General features: G+C 58.0%; 1 protein-coding gene across 3 annotated transcripts in view; it reads right to left on the minus strand.

Annotated features, from left to right (window-relative positions):
• Nucleotides 1-148: 148 nt before the first annotated feature.
• Nucleotides 149-10,717, minus strand: part of GAS8 (growth arrest specific 8) — a 17,589-nt gene continuing 7,020 nt past the window's right edge. The window contains exons 3-10 of one of the 3 annotated variants that reach the window (XM_032853721.1): nt 10,419-10,625; nt 8,696-8,750; nt 7,891-8,096; nt 7,236-7,403; nt 6,978-7,064; nt 4,359-4,568; nt 1,923-1,988; nt 149-403 (exon numbers count right to left, since the gene is read on the minus strand). In XM_032853721.1, coding sequence (XP_032709612.1) covers nt 254-403; nt 1,923-1,988; nt 4,359-4,568; nt 6,978-7,064; nt 7,236-7,403; nt 7,891-8,096; nt 8,696-8,750; nt 10,419-10,625 — 1,149 coding nt within the window. In that variant the 3' untranslated portion in view covers nt 149-253. Of the gene's footprint in view, nt 404-1,747; nt 1,989-4,358; nt 4,569-6,977; nt 7,065-7,235; nt 7,404-7,890; nt 8,097-8,695; nt 8,751-10,418; nt 10,626-10,717 lie in introns of those variants that run through there. The other 2 variants (XR_004382214.1, XM_032853722.1) reach the window with 2 other exon arrangements.

Here is a 10,717-nt window from a genome sequence, read left to right on the forward strand (position 1 = left end):
GGGCTCTATGAGTGCTGCCCGGGCCCCGAGGTGGGGAGGAGGGCAGGGTAAGCACAGATGGACGGGCAGCAAGGAAGGGGGTGGTCAGGGTACCATGGGCCCCGGGAGGTGCCTCTCCTTAACACAGAAAGGCAGCGGGACACAGAGCAAATGTAGAAAACCTTCATTGGCAGACGATACAAATCTAAAAAAACCAACAGCCCCTGTCCTTGGTGAAAGAGCAGGTCATCTGGGGAGCAGTCCTGGGCAGGCGCTAAGTTGGGGTGCCCACGAGTCCTGCGGGGCCCTGGCCCAGCGTCTGCCCCATCACAGCTGTCTCCAGAGGCTTGAAGCCCAAGTTGTCCAGAGGGATCCCAAAGGCCAGGAGCTTCGCCTCGTAGGTGCGCAGCAGGTCGTTGTGGGCCTGCAGGGTGAGAGCAGCGTCAGGAGGGGCAGGCTGACACCAAGGCACACTCCAGCCCAGGCCCCCGCGGCTCTGGAGGCCACAGGAGGCTGGCAATGGAAACCCGCACAGCGAGCCTTTACGGCAGCTCACGGTAGGCCACACCTGGTCATGAGCACTTTTATGTACATGAATTCAAGTAACTCACAACAGGAAATGCTGCCGTTGTTCCTATTTCAAAGATGGGGAAACTGAGGCAAAAGACACAGACTCAGCAGAACTGTGCTCCTGAGCACACTCCTGGTTCTTCATCAGGCATTTCCCAATCAAACTGGTCATCCTTGACTTTCCGGACATGACCTTCCACGTGCATGTGCTCAACCTCACAGAGCCTCCCTGCTTTGTCTGACGCGGTCTCCTGCCCCCCATTCCAGGAAGGCTAAGATCTGGGTAGAGAGTGCTGGTGGGGCCAACGTGAAGCCAGGTTCCTATTCCCCTCTCTGGAAAATGGCTACTTTTTGAAGGGTGGATTGCATCGGATGGTCGTGAGGGTTTGAAGAGCTGATGCGTGTGAAATGCTTAGACCCAGGCCCGACTCAGATTAAAACTCAAAAGGGCTCATTATCCTCACCATCATCAAGGGAACAGTGCTGGAGCTTGGAGCTGCGATTGCAAGGGTGAACTACGGCCAAGCTCCAGAGAGAACTTGGGGGCTGGGCCCTGGCTCTCGCCCTTCTCTGGGGGACAGACATTCCCCCAGAACCGCACACAGTAAATGGCCCTAATTTTGTGTGTGTAAATACCACGGTTGCCGCAGCAGCTAAAGGAAGGGCCCAGAGGGGCAGGGCCGAGGAGAGGCCCAGGGAGATCGGGTCACCATGGAGCCCAGCGCCAGTGGCAGGCCCTGCCTCCCTCCTGGGCTTCCACACCCGAGGGTGCACAGAACCAGGAAGCCGGCCGCACCCTGCACATTTACAGGCTTATGTGAGTCACACGTAGGGTGGCTTCTCAGGGGGAGTGTGTCCATGGGCAGCACTGTATCTGCATTCCCCACAGGCAAAGCCCAGACAAGGCTGTGGCCTCCGCCACGGAGGCAGGACCTCCAGGGAGAGGGCCCAGGCCTCTCGGGTTCTCAGGGCCCTCACTGCCCCTCCCCAGTAGGAGGCCTCCATGCTCATGTGTGGGTTTGACGTGGATGGGGTGTGCAGCTTTCATCAGACTTACAAGAAGCGAGAAAAGTTTGGACTCGTAGCTGTCCCCTCCGTGAAGGAAGCCCATCCACTCGCCCCAGGGCCCAGGTCACCAAGAGCAAGGGTCACATGAGAGACAGGGACAGAGTGTGCTGGACAAACTGCCCTCACTTACCAAATATCCACTGAGCAGGCCCCGGAAGGGACACCAGGACAGTGGCTAGAGTTGTGGGGATGCAGCCCAGGCCACACACTGAGTGACCTGAGAAGGCCCAGACAGCCTCAGGCTACGTGTACCTCCAAGGTGTAGACAAGGTGGGGCCCTGAGAGGGGGCAGGGGCTCCTGGTACCTTGCAGACCCGGGCCAGCTCATACTGCAAGTCCTTGATGGTGCTGTTCTTTGATTCTAGGACGTCCTAAGGAGAGAAGGGTAGACCTGAGTTTGAGCCTATCTCTGGGCTGAGGCAGACAAGGGTTGGTGGGGGTCTCGGGGCCCCAGCAGGAGATCTCAGACATGCAGGGAATGGGCGCCAGGGTCCATCAGTGTGGACATCCACACAGGCAGCAGCCAGCCTGTGTGGAAAGGTCTTCGAAAGAGAAAGGGAAAACCGGACCTGGCTCTCTGTAAGGAAACCGTCTAGATGGTGGGAAGTGAAGACAAGAGGCATAGAAGCCAGGCCAATCACGGCCCAGGGAAGGGCCCTTGAACCCCCACCTGCCTCCTGGGAGGGTTCCTCTGGGCAAGCCAGGGAACAGACAAGAAAAGGCCCTAGCCCGTCGTCACAGCTGCAGCGACCACTGTCGAAGGGGTTGATTTGATCCCCTCCATCAGGACTGCTGGCTGCAAAGCCTTGCCCAGCCCCAGGACCAGCTGCCCTTCCCAACAGCAGAGGCAGGAAAGCTCTTCCGTTTCCAAAAGCGCCCTCGCTCTCTGCCTGGCAGTGTTCACAAGTCGAGACAAGGAGTGAGACAGGACCCCGGGCTCCAGTGCCCGGTGCTGCCAGCCCACACTATGCCCCTCCTATGGGGCGGCACCACCCCAGGCCCCAAGACCCTGTTCCAAGTGGCTCCAGCCCCACAGGCCCTGCCGCCCGCCAAGCCGGGACGCGTCGCTGCCTGGAACAGTATCTGGTCTCAGCCGGAAATGGACACCACGTCTCCGCAGCCTGACCAGCTGTCCTCCATCAGTGACAATGTCATCAGCGACATGTCCGGGACGGACAAGTCCTTCATCCCACCTGCTTTCCCAAGGGGCTCCGTCTGATGCAGCCCACCACACCCAGAACCTTCCATGACTCTTTACCAGCCTCAAACTCATGCACACCCAACACACTTCGGATCTGCGTCTGTCCAGCTGGCTCTGCCCTCCTCCCCTCAGATTTGCACTCCCCTCAACACCCAAGCAGCAAGGGGCTCACATGTGTACAACAGCACCTGGTGGGAGCTGAGAGCCTCAGGTCAAGGCCAGGTGGGCAGGAAGCCAGCCTGCAGTGTTTGGGCTTTTTTTTTTTTTTTAAAGATCGATTTATTTGAGAGAGAGAGAGAAAGGGAGGTGCAGAGGGCGAGGGAGAGACAGAATCTCAAGCAGACTCCATGTGGAGCCTGACTCAGGGCTCAAACCCACAATCCATGGGATCAGGCCCTGAGTCAAACCAAGAATCAGACAGACACGTGATCAAGTGAGCGAACCAGGCCCCCATAAAGGGCTTTATGGAAAGATTAGGTGACCCAACAGTTAACCCTCTGGGCCTGGGTGTTGAGCGAGCAGACGGCATTACTGCACGTTGACTAACCACCTGACAAACGCTGCTGTGTGCTTCCCAGGATGAAACACACCTGCACAGTGAAGCCTCTGTGATCCCCAGACTCGGGTCTGTTTCTCCACAAAGGAAGAGCAGCCTGGAAGGTGCTGTGTCTGGGACAAGCTGGCCGCCCCTCCCTGGGCCTCTCCATGGGAGACGTGCAGACCCGCAGGGACACTGCACCTGGGGCTGCCTCAGGCCTGAGGGCTGCGGGTCACCCAGGTGGCCAGGATCCCAGCACAACCACACTTCCCGGCAGCAAGAGACCCCCTTTCTGGCCTCGCCTGTTCTTTCTGTGACACATCCTAGTGAGGCCCAGGCTTCATCTGTCTTGTTGAATGCTCCCCCCGTGCCCCCCTGTGCCCAAGAGAGCCCACACAGAGGGGACCACCACAAAGAACCGCGAACTCACGACCAAACACTCTAGGCTTTGCTCAGACCTTAACTCCCTCTGGGAAGCCTGCCCCAGCCCCCACCACGTAGCCCTGTATGTCCCCGTCCCAACTGCCCACAGCCCACATCAAGCATGCCATCTTTGCGTCCAGGGCAAACTGCGGCGGTGGCCTCGGCTAAGAGCTCATAGGTTCGGCTGTGCCCCGGCCTGTCTCTAGGCTTGTCACCGGACGCCTGAGAAGCACAAGCCCCGAATTTTGAGAGCAGCATGAGGTGCTGGCCAGGCTGAGCTAAACCTATTGTGAGCATGGACGGCCATGGGCCCAGGGCCAGAAGGGGCCAAGAGGTTGAGGAGGAGACTGGGGAAGCATGAAGCAAGAGAGAGCCTGGGGGGCCTGGGGACAGAGGTCTGCAGGCCCTGTCAGTGCCCCAGCCACAGGAAACCCATAGTGGTCCCTCCCCAACGTCCACAGCAGGTCCCCACTGGAGAGACAGAGGCCAGACACACACACGCATCCAACACGCAACCCCAGCCTGAGCCCCGGATGCCAGCTGGGGGACCAGAATGGGATGCTGCAGCCTGGGACCCACCTCCAGTTTGCGGGACACGAGGGTCAGCGCCGCGGGGTCCAGGTTGGAGGCTGCCAGCACCTCATTGAACTGGGCCTCCTTCTTCTCCACAGCAGCACTCAGCGCCTGCATCTTCCGCTCCAGAACCAGGTTCTTGAAGCCCACCTTCTGCTGCACCTCCAGGATGGCCGCTGTGAACTTCCTGTACAGCTCGTCCCGCTCCTGCTGCACCTGAGGGGACAGGCTGCAACAACCAGAGACGCCACCTGCTCTGGGGGAAGCTCGCTGGGGAGAAGCCGCCTCCCGCCTCTGCCCCTCAGCCCTTCCGCAGAGTGAGCCCCTTCCACCTCTGAGTGTTGTCTACACTGCCTGCATGCACACACTCTGTGACGGAACGGAAGCCGTCCACACTGTGGAAGGTGGGAGGAAGCGCTAATTGGACCCGCTGCTACTAAGCTGTTTCAGGAAGCAACAGGGTACCCCGGTGAGGGCTGGCGAGGCCCCACAGCGGGGCTGGGGCCCTGGGTCTGGGCAGAAGGCTCAGGTAAGACACGTCCCTGATCACCCCTACGTGAGATCAAAGGGTGAGGGTTAGCAGTGTTTGGGGGAGAGGGGCTCCTAGGGACCCACCCCCTCAGCAAGCCCCAGATCCCAGATCCCCACAGGTCGGCGTGCCCCACTAACAGCAGATCTAGACAACAGCTCTGGGGTCAACCACCTGTCAAGAAACAAAGGTCTTCTTTTTTACCTTCTAACTCTTACTTTTCACTGTCACTGTAAAAAAGCAAGACTTTGTGGAAGTATAAAAAGTAAACACCCCTCGGGGCGCCTGGGAGGCTCAGTGGGTTCAGCATCTGCCTTCAGCTCAGGTCCTGATCCCAGGGTCCCAGGGTTGAGCCCCGCATTGGGATCCCTGCTCTGTGGAGAGTCTGCTTCTCCCTCTGCCCCACGCCCACGTTCTCTCACTCTGTCTCAAATGAATAACTAAAATTTAAAAAAAAAAAAAGTAAACACCCTTTAACCCAACTTCCCAGAGGCCACCACGTGAACATACAGCGTAACCCCTTCCAGAACGTTCCCGACAGGTGTAAAAGCCTGTCTTACAGCTAGAGAGAGAATTCTCTGCTCAAAGCCACAATACCGCATCCTTCTCTCGACTGTACAGCTTTCCCCAGACAGGCTTCAATCCAGTCCCTATCCCTTTGGTCTACAGAACGTGGACACATCAGCACCCGTGGTTTTCTCAGGGAACACTGACTTCAGCCCGCGCCTCGAATGACATCCCAATAGAAGAGGAGGGGGCGGAGTACCCAGCTCCAGCACGGCCTCTGCACAGTCTGCATGTCCTCCCCTGACACACACCCCCTTCACCGGCAAGGCGACCCGAGGGCCCTTCTCTTAGCCGGCCGGCAGCCAACAGGACCCTCCGAGGCCTCTCTGTAGGTGGCTGCACGTGTGACGGGCCGAGGAATGTGGCCCTTCTGTAATCACAGTCTGTGACCGTGAAGTTCCATTAGGTGAGAAAGGATGGACATGCTCACGAGGACGGAGCTGGTCTGCCCGCGTCTCTGCCACTCACCAGGTTCTCGGAAAAGCACACTCAGGGACACATTCTCAACCCGATCCCACGGGTAGTTCTGAATTAGTGAGAGCGGCACAGGCAGGACAGGGCCCCTTGGGCACTTCGGGCAAGATCACACTCAGAACAGCCCTCTGGGCAGACTCTATCCAAATTCCCAATGCCAACCTGGCCCAGCAACCCCATAGCTAGGGACTGACTTCCCAGGAGATGCTCACAGTTACACAGAGAGAAATTTAAGGGGTGCCTGGAGGTTTCAGATAGTTCAGCATCTGCCTTCAGCTCAGGTCATGATCCCAGAGACCTGGGATTGAGCCCCGCATCGGGCTCCCTGCTCCGCGGGCAGCCTGCTTCCCCTTCTGCCTCTGCCCTTCCCCCGCTGGTGCTGCTCACACTCTCTCTCCCTCAAATAAATAAACAAAATCTTTAAAACAAAGAAAAGATGAAGTTAGAAGGATGACTGTGGCTGCACGTTTACCGCAGCAAAGGATAGAAACAGAGCTCCGTGTGCGGGGAACTGGCTACAGGCACCGTGTCGCCTACAGGCTGGAGCCCAGGGGAGATGACAGAGAAGTGAGCTGTGGGGCAGGCATGAAGCCACAGCTGCCCAGGGCACACAGGGAGACGTCTGTGAGAACCCAGGGAGCGGCCCCCACGGGTGAGGACGCGCTGAGCAGGGGGGCCTTGCGCGCTCGCTCACAGACAGCTTGCCCCGACCTCCTTACCAGGCATGCCTAACACCTCAGGACGGAGACACACGCATGCAGAAGAGAGAGACCGACCCCAGGCACCAGGGGCCAGGTGCCCAGCACAGGTCTCACAGCTGAGCCTGCGGGAAGGAGAACGGGGAGCGAGCGTCTCCCCACAGGGCAGATGCTCTCGGTGAGACCCCAGGGCCATCCACAGAGCGGGCTGCAGCTTTCTGCCTCATCACCCCATCAAGCCTCACAGAACGAGCCGTGGGCACCAGGACTCCAGCCACTCTGGCCGCAGAGCTGGGGTGACAAGAGAGGTCCTCCTGGCTCCCGGCTCCCGGCAGGGCCAGCCTGGCGTCTGCTCACCTTGACAAACCGCTGCTCGAGCACCTCGTGTTCCCACTGTAAGTCCTTCAGCTCCTTCTCCGCGACCTTCAAACGTGCTTTTGTGCGCTGGAGAGAAAACAAGCAGCGGGAGAAGAAAGGACTGAGGATCCGGTACCACAGAACAGACTTCTAGAGGGTGGCAGCCCCAAAATAACCATCAGAAGAGCTGGCTCAGGGGCACCCGGTGACTCAGCGCCCGGGTCCTGAGTTCGAGGGAGGGGACACGAGGGAGCCCACCAGCAGGATCTGCTTGTCCCTCTCGTAGCTGCCCAGCTTCTTCTGCATCTCATTCATGTCGTCGCGAGCCTTCTGGAGGGGGTCTGCCAGGCGCCGGTTCTGCACGGACACCTCCATCATCTCCTTCTCCAAGTGGTCCTCCTTCTTGCGCATGTCTTCCATCTGCTCCTGTCAGCACCAGGACAGGGGTGCGGGGGGTTCAGCAGGCAGAGCTGAGGGAACTGTGGTCTTCAGGGGTGAGGGCCGCGAGCCCTCCCACCCAGGAAGGATGGTCCTCAAGTCCCAGACCGGTTGCATGTAACCACTCAGAGGGATTCTGCACTATGGGAACTTATTTGGAATTTTCTAGGAAGGCGGCCTCCATGCCAGTGATATCGCGTTGCGCTCGGGACCCCAGGGACAGTCCCCACAGTAGGGATGGTCGCTAGCCCCCCCCACTGGGTGACGACACCCAGCCTCTCTGCGCCTCCCACCGCAGCTCTGCACGGGCTTCTGCCCGGCCCGTGCACCATGTTCCAACCACCCGTCTGCGCTGCGTACGACGTCCTGCTTCCAGCCCTAAGTCTGCAGCGGGCCCGTCACCGACGCAGCTCCGGCAAGGACAGCGGGTATCTGTCAACACAGGGGTGTGGGGCCCGCCACCCTCGAGCGGCACCTTGAGGGAGTTGATGAGCGCCAGGTTGTTGAGGGTGATGTCGTTGTAGTAGTTCTTGATGTCCGTAAAGGCTTCCTCATGCCGCCGCATCAGCGTGTTGATCTGGCCGTTCTTCCTCTCCTCCACCTCATGGATCTCGGTCTTTCTCCGCAGGTCAAGCTCGTCCCTAAGCATCTTCATCTTTTTGTCGTACTTGGCCTCAATTTCTGAAAGGCAGAAGCACACGGAGGAACAGGGGGCCTGACAGCTCCAAGCAGAGACGGAACCTACAGACACAGCCCAGGAACACCACCGGGACAAGGGCTATGCGGACAAGCTCACGGCTGACACATTCGGCACACACACACCACGGCCAGCCTTCCGTGGCCTGTACCAGGCATGGCTAATCAATCCCAGGACCAGGGTTCCCACCGACTAAGAGTCGGCTGCTCCCACGGTGGTGTGGCTGGCGAGGGAGAGGGCTGCATCAGTAAACCACACAGACTTCTCAAACAGGACCCCTCAGGCCAGCAACCACAGAAAAGACTATTCTAAGAATACTGCCCACGAGACTGAAAATGGCTACCTGCTTCTAAATGCCAGGAGTAGGGAAGGAGTGCTTACAGCCTCCCCAGCTTGCACGGAAGTAAGATCTTCTGGGATTTGGGGCCATCCATCAGCCTTGAAAACTATCCCATCTTTTCTGTGCATGTCTGGGCTGCTGTAGCCTGGTCTCTGTGCGCTGGGCTAACGAGCCCTGAAGGTTAATGACCACCGGTGGGAGGGGTTCTGGCGGGGGCTTACGGTGGATCCGTGAGACACTGACCTCGCACCTGCCTCTCGAAGTCATTCCGCATCTTGGTGATCTCCTCGGTGTGCTTCTGCAAGGGAGAAAAGCTGGCCGTCACCAGACACACACAGAAGCCTCTCCCTGGGGCTGGCCTGGCCCCTCAGGCATATGGAAAATCCAGCCCAGAAAACCCGGAGCTGTTCTGCTGGGTGCTGGCTTCCCCTGGTGTCCAAGCTCATGCACGTGCTCAGAGTGATGTGGTTGTGGTAACTTCCATGTTTCGTCATTCAACTCCCTCAGCTAAAGTCACCTCTGGCTCAACACAAAGTAAACAGATGTTCCAAACACTATAACCATGTTTGGCCTTCGGCTTGGTCTGCCCCCAGGCTACGGACCACTGGCCACACCTACACAGAGCTGCAGGCTCTTTCCGATGCCTGCTGACCTGTCTCAGCTGGGGCTTAGTGGAACACTGAAAAGTATGTTGACAGTTACATGTAAACATTTTGAATAAAAAACTGACATTACTGTTCAGAGTCAGGGTTTTGCACAAAGGGGAACTAACCATGTAACTATTCCAAATCCAGGCCTCAGGTAAGCAGGCAGCCTCACATGACTAAATTCACTAGAAACCAGCCCAGGCTGTACTTCTATCAGCAAAGACCAGACAATTCTCGTGACCAAGACTTCAGCCTCCAGCTTCGCTGCAAAGCCTGCACTGTTACTGAGTTTTTTCCTGGTTCAGAGGAGGCTGGCTTGCCTCCAGGCATGAGGCAAATGTGTTGACAAAGTCTTCTCAGACTGCAGCCAGGAAGGAGCCTTAGAAAAATCAAAGTTGAACCACCTTCCCTCTGCCCAAGTCCTCCAAACGTCCACCAACTCAGCCTGGGTCAAAGCCCCCTAACTGTGGCTCCTGACGCCGACCAGCTCTGACGGATCTCCATGGCCTCCTCGCCCCTCGCTCCTCTGGGCCTTCACACTGGCCCATCCCTGCTCCTTCTTCAGACCTGGTCTCCCTAAGCCTGGCTCAGCAACCCCTCCTTCCAGCCTTTGCCCAAATGTCAGCTTCTCCATGAGCCATTCCCAGAACTCCTGGTGGAAAAATGCCACTCCCGCCCCAATCTCCAGCACATTCCTCCCTGCTTTGTTCTTCCCACAGCACTCCTGCCTGTGGATATGTAGACACGTCAACCCTCCATTCTGTCTTCTGGCTCCTTCCTGAACCATCAGACGTCCGTGGGCAGTCCTTCTATCATTCCTGTTCCCCATATGTTCCCAGAAATCAGACCAGGGCCTGCACCTTACAGATACTCAGCAAATGAATTTCAGCCTCCACCTGGAAGCCCCCAGCCTCCCCAAGAAAGGACCAAAAGTCAGCCAGGTGCTCATGAGCCCAGCTTGCATGAGACACTTCCCACCACCCGGGGGCTCGCACGCTGGACACTTTAATGGTTGTGTGTGTTTCTAAATGTCCGAGAGACCCCTGGGAGAGCAGCAGGTGTCAGGGGTCAGCAGCACGTGGCGAAAGACACTGAGTAGGACTTCCCTCAGTTTGTGGTTCAGTCTAAGACACAAGACTGTACCTGGTTCCCAAACGGGATGTGTCTGGCTGCATGCTTTTTGTTATTTTTATTTTTATTTCAAGTAATCACCAAAATGCAGGGAACTGCTAAGGAAAATATGAATTCCCAGTTCTGCTGAATGATCAGGAGGTCGTGGTCCCCAGCGGCCTGTCAGGCCCTGGTGCCCTCACACCTACCAGCCGCAGGTTCTTCACCACCACCTCGTTGGCCAGCTCCTGCTCCTTGAGCTCCACCTTCAGCGCCCGCATGTCCTTGCGCAGTGCTCCCTCCTGTGTGCGGTGCTCCTTCTGCGCCAGCTTCATGACCACAGTGCCCTCAGCCTTCATCTCCGTCAGGTTATTCTGATGCTCATACAGCAGGTGTTTCACCTTCTGCTTGTATACCTGCAGACAGCGGGAGCAGGTGATTGCCTGCACACGTGATTGCCCGCACACCCGCACACACACACCCCTGCACGTGCGGGCTCCCTGCACAC

Source organism: Lontra canadensis, unplaced genomic scaffold (assembly GCF_010015895.1).
Source record: "Lontra canadensis isolate GAN:19392208 unplaced genomic scaffold, GSC_riverotter_1.0 scaffold8, whole genome shotgun sequence".
Classification (NCBI taxonomy): domain Eukaryota; kingdom Metazoa; phylum Chordata; class Mammalia; order Carnivora; family Mustelidae; genus Lontra; species Lontra canadensis.